Below are 18888 nucleotides of genomic sequence, written 5' to 3' on the forward strand. Positions count from 1 at the left end.
TCAGTGATAAGCCTTGTTGACCTCCTGAAGGGCCCAGCGTTTGTTCTCAGTTGCCTGCTTGAGGTGGGTGTACTCTTTTACCAGCCTGTCAAACTCTTCCCCGAGGACCTCATAGGTGTTCAGGACCTGTCTGGACTTCTCCATGTCCTGTTCTTGTAGGTGAATGGTCCCCTCCAAACGGTCCCTAAGAGCCCAGCACAGAAAGTATAATATAAGGATTGGCTGCTCCAAAAGTAGACAGGAAACAGGAACCCCTCAGATGAATGAGTCTGGGGAGAGTAGGAACCAGCTCTGAATGACTGTACCCAGTTAGAATCTGGAGTTCTCACCTAATGAGACGATGAACTTCCACTTTCTCAGCAGTGTAAGTGTCAGACAAAATCTTTAGCTCCTCCATCCTGACACAGGGAAGAAAGAAACGTTCAGCTGAGGCTCTCTGAGAGCAGTAGAGTTAGGAATGTGGCCACAGTACCCGCCCATGATGAAGATATAGGCAAAGCAGTGACACGATAAAAAAGGTCACTCTGAATTCCTAAACAATTTATTTCACAGTAAACCATCTATTTCAGAAGGCTTTAAAATAAGAGTCAAGAGTATTGAAGCTTCGGGGTAATCCAAAAGCTAGTACTGCTGTGTGACATTTATGGACTACCCACAGGAGACAGACTTGGTGGAGGGGAAAGAGTAACAAAGGCAAGGGTCGGATCCACTGGGGTTGAGGCTCACCTCAGCTTAAGGATCATGGCACAGCACTTGATCTCCAGGTACTGGGCATTGATGCGGTCTAGTTCAGACTGAGTTTTCAGCCGGTGCTCCTGAAGAAGCCGTTGCAGCAAGGAGAGGCAGCGGAGAAGCACCTGAGCCCCCCAAGAGACAGGAAGAAGAGGGAGTAAACAAAAGAGTGGAAAAGAAGGCAGATCAGAAATCCTTTGCTTTCCCCAAAGGTGCTCATGGGGTCAGGGTGGACCAAGGGGAGGCGGGTGCACTGCCCTGACGACCTGTGAGTAGGCGGCACTCTTCTTCTCCAGCAGCACCATCTGTTCCTTCTGCTGGCTCTTTGCATCCTGGCACTGCTGCTTCTCACCCATCAGGACCTCTGCCAGTTTCCATACCTTTGCTGCCTTCAGAGTTTCACTGTCTGAATCTGGGCAAAACAAGAGGAAGAGAGAGGAAAACCCGAATTGCTGCTGCCATCCTAAGGTCACTTTCAGTGCCCCCATATATAGCTCTACGAATTCTGTGTTCTTCCAGATTCTCTTTTTTTTTTAATTAATGGAGTACCATTATTTTACTCTTTGTTAATATTTTGACGATATCGATTTCTCCCCCTGCATGGGACCATCATTGCTTTCCCATCACTAAAGCACTGATAGTCTGCTGTACTCCCCACCCTTCCAGATTTTTTTCTGATGGCTTGTTAAAATGATATGTGCTCATATTTAAGTTTTCTTCACTCTTAACTTTAATTCTATTTGAAATAAAGACTGGAGTAGGCAGCAGTCTTTCTGCCCACCTGTGACTATGCAGGTGTTTCCTTTTACCAACTCTGTCCCTCCGCAGGGCAGCAGCTTCCTGCCTGCCCATGACCTGTACCATGCTGGGACTTCTCTTCATCGACCTCCCTTAGTGGAGGCAGCTCTCCTCAGGGCCGCAGGCCTCTCTCAGCAAACCTGTCCCTTTCAGGGCAGCTCTTCCTGACCGCTTGTGTCTATGCAAGTATCTTTTTTACCCTTTGTGTCCCTTTTCTAATAAAACTGCTCTTTAAATATAATAATAATAATAATAATAATAAAGATTGGGGGAAACTACTAGCCCGAACATCCCTGTCTATTCTATTCTGATTCTCCTGAGAAGAAAGAATTCATCCTTCCCTGCACAGGGGGACATTCCTGCTTGGCACCTTACTGAATAAAAGGAACCTGTACAAAATTCTTTGCTTTTATTCTGCCAGCAAGGAAGCAAACAAGCCTCTCCAAAGCCTCTCAGCTTCTGTCCCAAATCTAAAATTTAAATACATTATTCTCAGAAAAGCAAACCTGGAGCCCTGAAGGCCAGGGGCGAGCAGAACAGAGTGAGCTGTTCTCACCTGAATTGGGATTATGGTAGCAGAGCAGAGTAAAACACTTCTTTTTGAGCTGTTCCTCTACTTCCAGCAGGAGTCGAGCTCTCATCCACACAAAATCCTACAGCCACAAGCCAAAAGAGAGATGCAGATGGACCATTAGAACTAGGAAGATCCAGCTGATGAACATTTATTTGGTGAAAACAATCTCAGTGATAACCAAAGAAAATGCATCAAGAGAACATGAGGGAACTTTGTAGCCTATGAAATTAGCAAAGAATAAATGACTGCCAAGATGACTGGATGAAAAGGGGGAACCAGGAGCACTGAGCACACCTTTCTGGAGAGCAGTTTGGCAAAATGTACCAATGTGTTATACATGTCTCTCCTCTGACTCACTCATCCCACTTTGACTAACTCAGGAAATACACCAGGGCAAAGACACATATGACCTGGCATGTTCATATGAGTGTGGTTTCTAACAGCAAAAAGGAGGAAAACAACCTTAATATCCATCATTAAGATTAAGCAAATCGTGTCTCCCTGGTGGTGTAAGGGTTAAGTCTTAGCACTGTCACATTTATCACCGCTGCGGCCTAAGTTCGATCCCCCTGCCAGGGGGGTAACCCACATATGGCACAGCAGACCTCTCCTGCCTTGCCTGCAGCTCTTCTCAGCAGTATATTTCAATAGATTTGCCCTTTCTGTTCCCCACTCTGTCTCTGGTGAATTCTCTTACCCCCTGTACCTCTGGCCTGGCCCAGTTCTTATATGCATAAATGAATAAATAAATCTTTTTAAAAATAAGATTAAGCAAATCATGCTACATTTATACCACGGAATCCTATTGGAAATTTGAACTGATGATACAGCAAGAACACTAATCACACTAATTATGTGGCTGGACACTGTGCTAAGAGTGTTTTAGGAATATCATCTTATTTAAAGATTTATTTATTTATGCATACAAGAGCTGGGCTGTAGGCCAGAGGTGCTGGGGGTAAAGATTCACCAGAGACAGAGTGGGGGTCCGAACAGGCAGACTGACTGAAATATGCTGCTCAAGGGACCAGCAGGCGAGACAGGAGAGGTCTGCTGGACCATGTGGGTCAACTCCCTGGCCAGGGATCGAACTTGTACTGCAAATAGCTTGATGGTGCTGAGACTTAACCCCTGCAAGGGGTTAAGGAAGTATCATCTTGCTTAATTTATTGTCTTGAAAAAAGTCCAAAATATCTTAAGTAAAAACAAATTACATATTGTATACAAGCATGGGGGGACATAATACCATTTATGTCAAAGCTAGGTATATAACACTATTTTTAGATCTAATATTTGAGCTTAACCAACATGAATTTGTATCATCTTTACAAAAACAATAAAGCTTAACAAAAAGCTATATGAGAGAAATTAAACCATGTTGTTTTAGTCCCATTATCTGTCCACCCCAACCTCTGAGGGAGGCATGAGTTCCAGAAGGTCCTCTTTCTCCAGCCCTAGCAGTGGAGGCATCTCCCTCTCCCGGCTAGGGCCCAAAAGCCGTGTCAGTTCAGTCACAAGTAGTCGCTGTTCAAGGGTCTCATGAAACTGAGAAAACAAAAAACAAAAAGCAGTTACTATAAAACCTCTCCCACTACACCGCCTCTTTCCTCATGAACCAGTTCTTCCCAATTTTCAAACATGTCACCCTCTTCAGATAGCTTATCAGCTGCCATTGTCTTCTCTTCAAATCTTTGTTGTTCAAAAACCCTGACAATATACCCACCTCTTCCCCAATATATACAGTCCATTTCTTTTTTGATGACCGTTACTCAAAGCTCCTATTTCTCCCAGATAATAATCAAATAAAGCCGTAACTGGCCTGGTCACTCCTACATAGCTGGTAACCAACTCCTATTTCATCTCTCCTGCCTCACCTTTTTGTCCTCAGATGTTAAATTTGTGTCTTGTCTCTTCACATAGTAGTCTACAAGCAACTCTTGAATGACCCTTTGTAAAATCTCAGACCTCAACCATGTTGTCTTATGCAGTCGAACTTCCTTCCATGCCTAGAAAACAAAAGATCCCAGGGAAGAGCCTTCCTCTCTTGGAAGATTTGTCCTTCTTTTTATCATCCCTGCTCCCAGGACCCTTACCTGAGCCTGCTCCTTCGCCAGGGTGAGGCTTAAGCCACTCTCATCCACATGTTGTGAGAGACTCAGCAGCAGTTTGCTGAAGTGTGGGTTCTGCAACAGGTCCTCTTCACTCAGGTTGCAAGGAGGAAGCTGTTTGCTGCACACTTAGTAGCATGTCCCCCACAGTGACAGAAAAGCAAAGAAGGTACGGTCTCTTACTTTATATAGTTGAGCATAATTTTAGCTTAATACTCACTTCTAAAAGAACCCTAGGTTTTTAATAAGGAAGGTTTTTAAAGCAAATGAAAAATTTCTTTTAATCCATAAACTAGGGGTAACATTCAAAGTAACAGCATTTATGTTATATACAAGGATATTAATCAAGAATCAGGAAATGGGTATCGAATAAAACTAAGATCTTAAAAATTAGAAATGCATTTGGAAAATATTAGACAAATAGAATCTATAATAAGGAATCAACAATACCCAAAATGCCTCATTTATACAGAATAACAAGAGTTCATGAGGAAGGTGGTGGGGGGTACACATGGAAAGTTTCAATTTTGGATATGCTCTCTAGTTGCATAAGCAAAGCTGAGAAGGTATACGTGTGTGTGTGTGTGTGTAGAAGAAGTGGGGTGTAGGCCAGAGATGCAGGATTGGGGAAGGGTGTGAGGAGGTGAGAGGACTCACCAGAGACAAAGCAGGGAGCAAGGGGAGCAATGAGTGTCTGCTGCACCATATGTGGGCCAGCTCCCTGGCCAGAGATCAGACTTAACCCCTAGGCTATCAGGGAGGCCCCTCAAGGGACTTTCCATCTCTCTTCCTATGTGTTTTCTTCTGGGGGTTCCTGTGTTTATTTAAGATTTATTTTTTTAAAGATTTATTTATTTATGCATACAAGAACTGGGATACAGGCCAGAGGTGTGGAGGTGAAAGGATTCACCAGAGACAGAGTGGGGAACAGGCAGATTGACTGAAATACATTGCTGAGGGAAGCGGCAGGCGAGTCAGGAGAGGTCTGCTGTGCCATGTAGGCAGCTCCCTGGCCAGGGTTCGGGGATCGATCTCGTGCTGCAATGGCTGCATATAGCTTCATAGGTTGCGTCTTAACTCCTTGGGCCACCAGGGAGGTCCTGTTTAATATTTACTTTATCTATTTATGCATACAAGAACTGGGGTGTAGGCCAGAAGTGCAGGGGGTGAGAGGATTCACCAGAGACAGAGTGGGGAGCAGAACAGGTGGACCTACTGGAATACACTGCTAAGGGGAGCAGTGGGAGACAGGAGAGGTCTGCTGCGCCAGGTGGGCTAGCTCCCTGGCCAGGGATTGAACTCATACTGTAGTGGCTGGCAATAGTTTCATAGTGCTGAGACTTAAACCCTGCACCACCAAGGAGGCTCTGGGGTCTTCTGTTTTATTCCTACTTACTAAACACTTAAATTTTCATTAATTGGAATGTAATTAAAGTCATTTTGGAGAAGACATCTCTTTGTTTTTTCCCCTAAGACACTGAAGCATTAATACGAAAATGGCCCAAATATAGACCATTCAAGTTCTTGAAAGATTTTAGATATAGAAAAGATTTGAGATATGGGAAGAATTCAAGATATAGAAGGATCTGGTATTTTGGAGAACAAGATGTTTGCTGGTCACCCTTATCTTCAGGGTATGCATGCTGATACAGCATGGGAGCATCTTGAGATTTTAGTATACTACACAAGCAAGTACTGAACATGTAATTTGTTTTTACTTAAGATATTTTGGACTTTTTTCAAGACAATAAATAAATCTAAACAAGATGATATTTCCTTATCATCTGTTTTCTAAAAGAGTATTTAAGAATCATGTATTTGCATTTCCCCTGAAACATAGGCTTCTGTGAGAGACTCCATCTTGGTGAATATTATTAAGGAAGTCAAGAACCTGGGTAAGAGCTCTCTGGAAAAGTCATCAAACCTCTTGCAAATGGCTTGCCTTACCTTGTTGGAGTATTTCCTTCCCTTCTCCAGGTGAGCAGAAGTCCCCTGATGCCATCTGATTTTCTTGGGATTCTGATCTGTAGACTGAGTCGGGGGTGGGGGGATCACAACAGAAAAAGGAATAAACTGCCTGGCTGGTCCAGAGGAAACTAACGTGGATCAGAACTTCGGTTGTCTACAAGCTTTGGGGAGAGGGGGAACCTCAGAGATGTCTCTTATAGGGAGGTACTACATCATACATCCTGCTCCAAGCTCTTACACAAGTTTTATGGACAAACAGCCTTATAAATGGCAAAACATTTTGCATTCCAAGCACATAAATGTTTCTACTTGTTCCAAGTTGTCTAAAAATGAGCCTCTTATGGAAAGAAAGCTTTCCAATTCGGTAGTCTAAACAGGAGGATTAACCTCCCCCAACCATTATGTCTAAGTTAAAACTGAGCGCTGCTTTCTAGTTATGAGTGAACTGGGAAAAGGGGGAAAAATAAAAGTCTGCTCCCCATCCCCCAATTAAATAATTTAGCTATCAAATTCCATAATAATTTCTTGTGCTTCTTTAACTTGTCTTCAACTAAAATGTTAGGATTTTTTTATCATTAATTCTAGAATCATCCTTCAGGGATGACAAATCATTCCACACTTGAACAACTGGCTTTCTCATAACAGCAAAGGTAAAGAGCACCTAGAGGAAAGAGCATGACAAGAAGACTGACAGGAGGTCAGTGCCAAAGGAGCAACCCAAAGGTGTAGTTAAGGTGGCTGAGGCCCAGATGTGAGCTGTCAGGCTTTTGCCAGAACATGAAGTACACTGAAAAGAATGACATCAACACAAAGGGCCAGTAAAGATGGGCACAGTTTAGACTGGGGAGGCAAATTTTCCCCCCTCAACATCTTTTCCTTTTTGACCTTCCCCCTTCTCTGTAAGGTATCAAGTCCAAAGGGCAGCTGAGATTCCCAAAGCAGAACAGGCATTGAAGGTTATTATGATTTAACAATTCATGTTCACAGAACATTTGGTTTACTCCCTCCTTTTATGAGTAACATCAAAGTAACTACTCATTTGTTTTGTAACATGGTCTAGAGGGGACGCAGCTGAGGAGTCAGAAAGCTGGGACTTAATTCGCAGCCCAGCTGTAGCTTCTGTGTGAATTGAAGGGAAATACTTTTTTCTGCCAAACTTTTTCCACCTGCAAAACTGAGATAACGATTCTTGCCTTGGATGAGACATTAAGAATTAATAATACGACCGACTTGTCAACAAAAGCCACTACTTAGTTAAGCTCAGTGTTTTAACAGTTCTATTTATCCTTTATCTACGCCGGCAAGTAAGTTCTGAAAGCAAATTTTGCAAAAGGAAAAAAGACCCAGCCAAATTTCAAAGAAGTCAGCTGTTCTTCCCTCCTTGGAGGATCTGCCCACTTCGATTTTCTTTTCTTCACCCTTTTTAAATGTTACGGGGCGTGAACGGTGGCTGCAATCAGGCTCGATTCTCCACCCTCTGCACTCAGACGTGTTAAAACGCTGCTACAGGGGACCCAACCATTTAAATGTTCTGACTCAGGCGTCTTTTAAATTCTTAGAGCTGTCTTTACACGCTGCACTGAACGTTAAATTGATTTTACAGGTATTTTCACAAGATGTGACCCTTACAGGGCCCAAGATGAATCAAAATGCGGAGCGGGCTCTCCGGCGCCTACTTCCCTTCAGTCTGGACAGCCAAGGATTCCCAAGGGCGAGGGCGGGCTCGGCGGCCGGAGACCTAGACTGGGGGCTGGCCAGGGACGGGGGCTGGCCGGACTGACACCCTCCCAGCTCCCCTCCTCCCCGAGGCGCCGCCCGCAGACCCGGTGAAGCAAACCTGCACCCCTTGGGGCAGCTGAAGCTCCCGAGGCAGTGCGGGGGGTGCTGGGGAGGGCTGGCCGGCAGCATCGACGCTCGGGACCCCGCCCGCGACCGGGCTCCGGAACCTCTCACCCGGGCGGGCGCCGGCGCTGGGGGAAGCAGGGCTCCGAGGACCGGCGGGAAAGTCCCGGGAGGGACCCGGCCTAAAGAGCACAGCAGGGCGCGTGGGAGGAAGGGGGTGGAGCCACGCTCCAGGCGGGAACGGCGGGCCCCGCCCCTCACCGGCGCGCGGCTTCCGACCCCAACGGCCGTGGGCCGGGTTATGGAGTCGGGACTGGGCGAGCCGGGGGGGTCTCGGGAAGGCTCCTTTGCCCCTTCCAAACGCTAAGAAAATAGTAATGACTAATTGTTTGGGCCTCCTGAGTCAGGCACTAAGCCAAAAGTTTTACTTGCCTTGCCTCACCTCCTCTGGGGAGCTGTGGTTCTCACAGAACCTACGAGGACGTCACTATCCCTCCCCTTTTATTGAGGGGAAAGCTAAGGTGCAAAGAGGTTAAGTGGCTTGTTCAGTCAAGGTCGTGGCCGCACTCTTAAGCCCAATGGCCTCCGGACCTGCCCAGGCTGCCCAGGCTGCCGCGCACGCTCAGCCCGAGTCTCCTCCCTCGGGCGCTGCCGCCCGCCCGCCCTGCCCCGTGGGGCGCCTTCTCGCTCCCCGCGGGCTGCCCGCTCCATCTCTCACCCCTCGTTCACCTGTATTTTTTTTTCCTTAAGCTACATGGACATGTATTGTTTGCTTGTCATAAGTGTGGAGCTGGAGGTTCCAAGGCTTTTCACAAGCTCCGTGGTTCAATGTTCTTTGCCGTTCTTTTTGCATTCGCCTCCTGATCACAGGGTGGCTTCCTTCCCTCAATAGCACCCCAGGCAAAGATCTGGCCCCAAAGCAGCCTGGAGACTTTCCCCGTAGACCTTGGCCAGACTGCGTCACCTGCCCACCCCTAGACCAATGAGCTGAATGTCTTCTATTTTCCTCCCCCAGATGATCCAGAGTGGACTCTTGAGTGCCCTGAGGAGGCCACTGAGGACTACCTGAAAAACTTTAGGGTTTCCAAATTCTCAGACTGGTTTCAGCCAATGGGGGATCCGAGCAGGAGGTCAGAGGGAGAGAAGACTGGTGAGAAGAGGGGACACATCAAGCCTTTCTCCCTGGGCTTGACTCAGGCTGGCTGTGGTCTTTGACAAAAGGTCGCCAGTCTTTTCCCAGGTGGTGGCCCCAACTCTGTCTTAACCCAACCCCCATCTTCTGTAAAGTTGACTGGAATCTAGACAAGTGAGTTATTTAAACAAATAATATTTGACGTTGAGTAAATTGCACCAAACTTATCAAACCTCTTGCATCAGAGAAGAAGCTAACAGCCTGGATTGGTAAGAAAGAATCTCAGGGTTAGGTGTGCTGGGAGATGGAGAGTTTCATCTTTAGGACCAAGGAGAGAATCCGAATGATACATAGAGAAATAGTGTGATCCAGTGCAGAAATTTTATATCCCTGGTCATCTTGTCAGCTACCACTTTTCATGCTAATATTAAAGTGCTGTCATTTTCTAAGGCTTTTAAAAATCATTTATGCTTCCTTAGCTCTGTAGTGCAGCATCATTAAATATCAGGCATAATGTCCCTAACAAATGGCACTTGGAACAAAATAGCAAACATGCTTTTGGTGACTCAGAGCTTATCAGAAATCTACTGAAATTTTGTCTCTCAGATTTGCCAAGTTTTCTAATAGGGCACTACAATAGGAAGCTTTGGCTAAGCAGCTGTAAAGTACTTGGGGAATGAGGAGGTGAAGGGTGCAGAGGCCTGTCTTCAGGTGGAAGGGGAGAGAGGATAGGCACAGGAAGCCTTGAATCAAACCTTCATATGCAATTATCTGTTCCATCTGTCTCAAATAAACTGTGTGACCTTGAGCTTCAGGTTCCTTATCTGTCAAAAGGAAGAATTAACATATTTCTAACTCCTCCAATCTCCTAGTGTTGATGTAATGATCAAATGAGATAATGGCTGAGAAAGTGCTTTGGAAAGACTATCAAAGTAAGATGTTTTTAAACTGACACTTATTAAGCACTTATTAAGTGCCTTGGGAGAGACACAAAGATAAAGATGGGGCCTCCCCGGTGGCGCAGTGGTTGATCGCTGGGTTGCGAAGTTGCCCGCAGCCTCTGCAGCGCCAGTTGGATCCCCGGCTGCTCCCCCGGCCACTGGAGGAGGGTCCCGCATGGCGCGCAGACCTCTCCTGCCGCCCGCTGCTCCCCTCAGCAGTGTGCTTCGGTCCTTCTGCCTGCTCTGCTCCCCGCTCTGGCTCTGGTGAATTCTCTCATTCTCCCGTGCTTCTGTGCTTCTGACCGTACCCAGTGCTTGAATAAATAAATAAACAAACAAACAAACAAAAAGATAAAGATGACCCAGTCCCTGCCCTGAAGAAGTTCATACTCTAGTTGAGAAGACATGCACATGGAAAGTAGATAAAATAAGGTAGCAAAAAGGTGTCAAAAGAGGAGTGTAGATTGTAAGTACTAGAGAAATTTGAAGATGTCCAGAATTCTTCTGCAGGAATGAATAGGAAATATCATGAAGTAAATCTTATCCTAGCTGGGCCTGAAAGGAGTGAAAATTTGAATTATTTAGAATGGAGGAAACATCCCAGCAAATGAAGGAAGAGACAGGGAGTCCAAGTTGCATTCTAGATCCAAGAGGAAATTGGAACAGCTTCAGGGAAGTACTTTGTAGGCCAGATCTACATAAGACCAGAAAGTTGAGCCTTTAGACCACTCCGACAGTTAAGACTACAGAGTAGTGCTGAAAAAAGGATCTTACAGGGGCCTCCCCGGTGGCACAGCGGTTGAGCGCTGGGTTGTGAAGCTGCCCGCAGCCTCTGCGGCGCCGGTTCGATCCCCGGCTGCTCCCCGGCCACCGGAGGAGGGTCCCACATGGTGCGCAGACCTCTCCTGCCGCCCGCTGCTCCCCTCAGCAGTGTACTTCGGTCCTTCTGCCTGCTCTGCTCCCCGCTCTGGCTCTGGTGAATTCTCTCACCCTCCCGTGCTTCTGACTGTACCCAGTGCATGTATAAACAAAAACCAAACAAACAAACAAATAAATAAAATAAACATGCCTCTAAAAAAAAAAAAAAAAAAAAAAAAGGATCTTACAATCAGAGGTCATCTGGTGTATTTGAGCCGAGGATGAATTACTAGATGGGCCCTAGAATCCATTCGCTCTCTTACGTTCCCTCTCCCCTTTTCCTGGATTAAAAAAAAAAAAGTTTTATTGAGGTATTTTGGCATGTGATATTTAAAGTGTGCGACTCATTGTTTTGACATAACATAACCCAGCACCTCTAATTGTGAAACCATTACCACAGTTAGGACAGTGAACAAATGCATCACCCCCTAAGTGTCCCTTTGAAATTCCTTTCTGCCCCTTCCAGCAACTGATCTGCTTTCTGTCATTACAGATTAGTTTGCACTTTCTAGAGTTTTATATAAATGGAATGAAATAATGATCTATCTATCTATCTATCTATCTATCTATCTATCTATCTATCTCTATCTATCTATATTTGGGTCTGGCTTCTTTTCACTCAGTTAATTTTGAGATTCATATATATTGTTGCTAGTATCAATAAATCTTTTTTTTTAAGTTCATTTTTTTTTATTAATGAGAAATAGCTAATCCTCTTTAAAACTATAATTTGGAACCTCCCTGGTGGCGCAAGGGGTTAAGCACAGCACTATGAAGCTGTCCGCAGCCACTGCAGCATGAGTTCGATTCCTAGCCAGGGGGATACCCATACAATGCAGCAGACCTCTCCTGTCTCGCCAGCTGCTCCCCTCAGCAGTGTATTTCAGTCAGTCTGCTTGTTCTGTTCCCCACTCTGACTCTGGTGGATACTCTCACACACACACACACACACCTGCCGCACCTCTGGCCTGTACCCCAGTTCTTGTATGCATAAATAAATAAATCTTCAAAAAAAAAAAAAAGACCAAACTGTAATTTGAGGGGGTTTGTATCTAAGGAGGTGCTTTCCCCAAGACCGTGGGGTATTTATCTCAGTGTTTGACATACAAAAGGCACTTGTTTAAAGAATGAATTTTTGTTTTTTTCAGGAGGAATGCTTGGCTTTTGTGGGCCAGTCTTTCATCAGTGTTGTTCATCTCACCTTCTGCTATGCCATATGCAAAGTACAGTCACTCACTTTCTAAATGTCTTTAATGATAAAGCCAAGAACATGATCAAGTATTCCTGAGCTAATTTTTTTGGGGGGGCATTGTTAGAAAGGCATATAGAATGATTAACTAGATATAACTCCTGCCCACAATCTAGCTCTAATTTCTTGAAGGCATTGATTGCTCTTAGAGCAAGCATTAAAAAAATATTCATGTAGATGCTTTTAACTTGATGATAAATGTAAATGGGAGTCTGAGAAAAAGTCTACTTAACCTTTCAGACTTGGGTATTTCTTTGTTGCATTGTTTAGAATTATGGAGAAGAATGGAAATCTGCTGAGTACATTGTAGGGACTCTGCCTCCCACACTGTAGCCAGGAAACAAAATGATGCTCCAAAGATAGATATTTCAGGTGAGTATGTAGAATTCTACTTATCCAACTAAAGGAAACTTTTCTCACACTGATAATTCCCAGTTTAAGTAACCACTCTCAAAGCTAGGATGTTAACATAGCCATTGGACCTTGGAATCACACATAATTGAGCAATTGTTTAGAAAAACTTAAAATAAGTCACACTACTTTGAAAGTATCTGAAGACAATAGCCAGAATATATTATGGTATTATAGATCAGGAACTAATTTCAGAAATAAAATTTTTTACAGGCATTCAAGAGATTTTAGAATTATTTTCAAAGGTGTTCGCTGGGAAATGAAGGTATTCAAAGCCACAACTATTGATGATTAAGCTAGAAAATTTCACGCCCATTGTAAGTACATGATTTAAGAAGAAAACAAGTGGATAAAGAAAATATGTAATCAACCTATGACAGCAAATGAAAATTCAGAACAAATGTTCATAATGTACCATTTTTGCAATTGCTTAACCTTTCCAAGTGTATTTCAAACCAAGTCCCTTGCAGCTTCAAGGATTGCCTGTCCATGAAAACTTTTGTGATACAAATCAGAATGAGACCAACTTTACTTTGAGACACAATGTGAATTAATATATAAACAAGACCTGATAAGAAATTTTGGATATCAAAGAAATGCTGAGCAATTTGGCCCAAAAAATGGGACAGACTGAAACAATTTTTACCAAAGGAATATGAGACAGTAAAGGAAACTGATTCAGAAGACAATGACAAGTATCATTCTGGAAAACTAGACATGAAGCACAACATGTGCAGATCTTGTTATAATGGGTCCAGTGTGCTGCAGTAATGCGAAAACATGTACCACGCTGATAAAAGTATTTCCTTGGATTTAAAACTGATGATGACATGGTCTTATACTGAGTTACATATGAAAGAGATTTTCTCCTTTTCAAACTGCATTAGAACCAGTGGGAGAAAAAGACCAACTAAAGGGCATTTGGAGTTTCATGCTTGGGAAGAACATACATTATAAATTTTGAAATGACTCCTATGATTTAGGTGTTATGGCAAAGAAAAGCAAAACCTTGAGGAAGTTAGCAATTTAGTATACTTTTTTATATTCCATTTACCAAAGAGAAATTTTGCTAAACTAATTTACAGTATGCAACCATGGTAGCTAAGTAGATTAAGTATTACATCTGGGTTTCTCATGACTGGATTTCCTTATAAAAGACGCAGGCACAGATAATTCTGGAATGGATGTTTTTCTTAGGCAGCATTTCAAAACAAATTTATTGGTGCCTTCAAATGATTACTGATTGGGAAGGAGGTCGAGTTCTATGAATGGGGAGCCCATCAGGATCATCCAAATCAAGAATTTTTTGACTCAGAACTGTCTACTGGAACCAGGCAGGTAAGCAATGTGTGAAGGGCACAGCCAGAGAGTGGTGGGGACTGTGACAAATTAAGTAGGGAACACACAGAATTAAGGGCAGTGTCATTACTTCCAACCACTGCGGCCACGTGGGAATGGAAGCCCAGGGAAGATGGAGCTTCTGATTATGCAATACCCCTTGGAAATATAGCTGTTCCTAGACAATATCAGATTTTGTAAAATCTCTAGAACTGTAAATGTTGGCAACCAGTTATTTTATTTCTAACAACGTATTATTATTACAGAGGCAGTACACATGTACAAAAATAGAAAATGTAGGCCAGTAACAAAACATATTCTCACCACTCTGAGATTACCACTTTAACACATCAGTGTATAACCTTTCAGATCTTTTTTTCCCCATAAATATAGACATTTCAGAAACAAAATATGGTTACCCTGTACATATGGCTTTGGAACTGACTTTTTATTAATGATTTTGACCTTTCCATTTCATAAATTTCCACCTCATCTAATCCCCTGTCCAGATTCAAAATTTTCAAATTAACCCCCAAACACCTTTTATAATAATTTGTTTAAACTAATAGGGTAACCAGGCCTATACACTATAGAATTATTATACATCTTATGTCTCTCTGATCTAGCAAATTTTTTTAAAATTGTACTGACTTGCTGAATAGAGCTGGCCAGTTGCACTGCATAATACCTCACCTCCTGATTTGTCCAGTTGCTTCCTATAGTGTCCCTTAGTTTATTTCTCTGTCCCTGGTATCTCCTGTAAAGTCAAGTTATATCTAATATTTTTTCTGGGAATAGGGAGCAGCTGTAATATATACTAGGTTGGGTGATGTATTTTGCATCACACCAAAATGGTCTACTGATTCTAGGAAACAGTGCTAAGTCTGATCCCTTCAAAAATACTATTTCTGTCCTCAAGACAAGACAGTGACACTATCCTTGGCACCACGAATATCCAGTTTACCAGCCATTTCACCTGTGTTTTTTCAATAATCTTTGTAAGAATCAATAGTTTTGTTAAAGATCACAAAAATGCTGTTTCCCAATTCTATCATTCTTTGTAAATTTGTTTTCCCTCAACTAGAGTCCTAATTAATATTATAAAAAATAACTCAATGCATGTGGGAGCAGGATTCAGCCTGTAGGCTGCCACCTTCTGATCTATATAAACTAAGCCAAAGTCTTACCTCTGTCATCTGCACTCTGTGGCATTGTCTTTTGTGACACTCATTTACTTTGCACTTGTTGACATGTTGCTTGTAATCTTCTCAGGCATTTTATGTATTTGTCTCCCTAGCTAGACTGTGACCTCCTCAAGGGCGGCACTCTCCTGCAGTGCATTTCCTTTGCTGCTCTTAATGTATTTTCATAGGTACTTGGGTAACTGTTAATTCTAATTAACAAAAAAAGCACAAGAAAGAACAAAAAGTTGTCATTATTCTCTCTGGTGTTCCCTGGCTTTCCCACTAAAACTTCCCCTAATGATGTATCATAATGAAGTACTTATCTCATTTATAGTCCCTCTGATGGGAGATAGGAAGGAAAAGGTAAAATAAGCTCTTATTAGTCTTCAAAGGTTGGAAAATCATTTTCCAGCTGCATGACTTTAGGTCAGTCCCATCATTACTCGGTTTCTATTTGTTCATTCAGTAAAATATGGTGACTGGGCTATCTCTACAATGACACCCTATTTGATTCTAAGTAATACAATACCTTTTAGTAGATATTCCTCCTAAACCGTCTCTCCCGACTTGGAGAGCACCATGGCTCCCTTCGCACTTGTCAGCACTATTCTTTCTAAGCTTAAGTGAAATAATACCCATAGTTGACAGAATTTGCCTCTGATGACTCCTTTCCCTTCCCAGTGAGACAGGCTGGTCTCACCTCTATGTCCTGTAATAATTTGCGCACATTTCCAAGGTCAAGCTTTAGTCCTTTACAATGTGTGGACGTTCCAAGGTGCAAGGACCTCCACGGCAACAAGTCAGCGGAGGCCCAACCTGAGATTATCTGTGCTGCAAGGGAGGATGGGAGGCAGAGCGGTTAGAACCTCACCATTAGGGCTCTGAATGACCCCGGCCAGTTCCAGGGTACAGTTCCTCCTGAAAAATAAAACAGGTGTTCCCCATTCTTTTCATCTCAGTCCTATTACTCTCCTTTCCCTCTTTTTATTCCATTCTTTATAGGTACAATCTCATCCAACTGACTTTACATGCCGGGAAAGATCTCTTTCTCTACCTCCTTCCTGACTGATCATAAATGGAACCTCAGCATTTCCCTAGCCTTGGGAGGTGAAGAAGGGAAAACAGAATCACTCCTGAGCTTACTCTTCATAAACCACATTTGGAACTGCAGCAGCAAACAAGCTGGCCAGAGCAAATAGCTGGAGTCTGCAGTTAAATGCTGACCCATGTCCTGCGACTTTCATCTGAACACACAAAGTAGATCCATAATTGTTCCATTTTCTCCTCTCTCCATCTCAGGACTAGTGGCTATTGATGAAAATCAGGTAGCAAATTGGCCAAACAAGCCTACCGGTTGCTGTATCCTTGGTAGCCTCACATGAATCTTTCACCTATCAACTGTAAATATTCAATGCCACTATTAAGGATAAGCAACCCCCAGAAAATAGGATGACGGGAAACTCTTGCTTTACAGGCTACACTTGGGAGCCTGCCTCTTCTGTGTAGTGACTGGGGCTACTCCTCTGCTGCAACCTGCCATTCCTGGCCCTGTCCTTGTCAGATGTTAGCACTGGCTTTCCCTCTGAAAGGAGTAGCCCCAGCGGCAAGAAGAGCCTTTGGGGAGCCCCAAGGCTGGAACAGAGGACAATGAACAATGTATGGAGCCTAAATCAGAATAAGAGACAAAGGGTAAGAGTAACAGAGCAGATAACACCCCCAAGAGTGAAAGACAGAACTCAAGGGATGGATGTAAAGCAATACATGCTTATCTGGATTTCCCAGACCTGGAGCAGTCTGCCGAGAAAGGATCTCAGTCACGGTCTTTGTATTTACTTAATTAATAGTTAACAGTTCAGGAGAAACAACCCCAGCTGCAGAACAAGTGAACTCATTTCAGAATATTTATCCCTTAAAAATAATACATCCCCATACCCCTGGTTCTCTATGAATCTTAACACCTGCTCCCACTCCCACTCTCATTCATAGACCTCTTCCAGGCAATTTTCAGGGTGGTCGGTACAGTCATCTTAGAATCACCCCTAACTGTGGCTTTTCTGTTCTCAGGAGTCATTTCCAATATGAAACACTGAGTGACAGAAATGAAGATTAAAGATCAAAGATTATCAGAGTAATTAGCCTAAAACCAATTCACCTAGAGGCAATTAGTCTAAAACATTTATCAAATCTGCAGCATTTAAGGATTTAGCAGATTCAACGCTTTCTCGCTTTTTGTTGCTGTTGTCTCTATAACCTTCCATTGCCAGTCAGCTGAATGTGCCATACCCCTGTTCATTTGTTTAGAATATATTGGCATTTTAATAGGAATGTAGAAATTAGACCAAGCACCAAAGTCATATTAAGCTCTATTACAATTTTCCAGGCATCTGCTTTGTAAAGAAATATTGGATTAAGAAACAAAAAATTATACACAAAATGTCTGTACCAATTATATTTATTGCTAGAAACTTTAAACTTTTTAAAAAGTAAATAAGATAGCAAAAGATATCCATACAGGTAGAAAGCAATCTCATCATTTACAAAGTGCTGCAAATTTGATAAATTTATGCTGCTAATAATAATTCGGAAGTACTCTTGGATGAATACATACAAGTCCTTGAAATACCCAAAGCATCACAAAAAGAGAACGGACACCTAAACAGATATAAAAACATCCAGCAAGGAACTGAGCAGTTGGCAAACCGGTCATTAAGTGAGCTGAACTTTAAGCAAACAAGTTTTCCACTGTGAACTGGCTATAAGAGACTTAGCTTTAGGTGAAACAATTGTAGCCACACTGGCTGGAACCAAATCTGTTTTTCCCTCTGGCTCCCCAGAGTGTCAGGGCTGGCAGGTTGCAGTGGATGTAACCTGGATCCCTCTGAGAGGTGGCAGGTCTACATGACTAGGTTACTAGAGTATGAGCTATACTGACAGGGAAACAAGTGTGAGTGACCTGAGAGGAATGGAGTACAAGTACAAGTATCCGTGTTTGTGTATGTGTCTGTGTGTGTGAATCCACCCATGTGCTGGAGGGCTCAGTGCACTTGAACCTGGGAGCATGCAAGGTCATTTCTCCCCCATCTGAGAAGAGGGACCAAGTACAGGCACCCAGCTAGCCTCTCCAAGCCCACATGAGTCCCTGAGTTACAGGCAATAGGGCCCCCCCAGAGCTGGACCCCAACCCCAGCAGAGGGGTGAGCCGTTCTCCTAGTCATCAGAGAGGAGGTGGCCAAGAAATAACTCCTTTAATAAAGTCCAGAGTCTCCACCTCTTCATTCAGATACAGAGAAAAGATGCTTATACCCCTTAAGGTGTAAGAGTGAGGAGCTCCTAGATATCCTGTCTTCCTCTAATCCAGAACCAGAACACTGCTTGACTTACGCAAAGACTAGAATCAGGTGTTTAGAAAGCACTGGGACCCGTCTCTGTGTGCCTGAGTATATGCTAGATAGCACATGTTGCACACGTGGAAGGAGCGCCAGTCAACTCTGCCCTTGAAATTCGAAGTGTCCTCCTCTACTGTCCATTTGGAATGTCACAATCTTTGGGTCTCTGGCCCTTGGGGCCCTCCCCAGAGGACTCTTCTGCCAGGCCTACGGAGTAAGTACATTCCTTGCCGCGACTGGCCTTGGAGGGGCCCACTGGCCAGAGGAATTTGTCAACGGTTGTGATGGCAGCAGCAGTGACTGCAGT

At 43.5% G+C, this 18888-nt stretch overlaps 1 protein-coding gene across 1 annotated transcript; it reads right to left on the minus strand.

The window, feature by feature from the left end:
* Positions 1-6226, minus strand: HAUS4 (HAUS augmin like complex subunit 4; the record flags this gene model as incomplete). Its single annotated transcript, XM_084241169.1, has 9 exons — positions 6160-6226; positions 4198-4340; positions 3979-4110; positions 3515-3649; positions 2087-2183; positions 999-1144; positions 727-857; positions 330-398; positions 1-184 (listed from the first exon to the last, which is right to left on the minus strand). The coding sequence occupies exons 1-9, from the start codon at positions 6212-6214 to the stop codon at positions 1-3; spliced, it is 1092 nt and encodes a 363-aa protein (XP_084097295.1). The 5' UTR covers positions 6215-6226.
* Between the last annotated feature and the right edge of the window lie 12662 nt (positions 6227-18888).

The sequence above is a fragment of the Talpa europaea genome, assembly GCF_964194135.1.
Source record: "Talpa europaea genome assembly, chromosome: 8".
NCBI classification, from domain to species: Eukaryota; Metazoa; Chordata; class Mammalia; order Eulipotyphla; family Talpidae; genus Talpa; species Talpa europaea.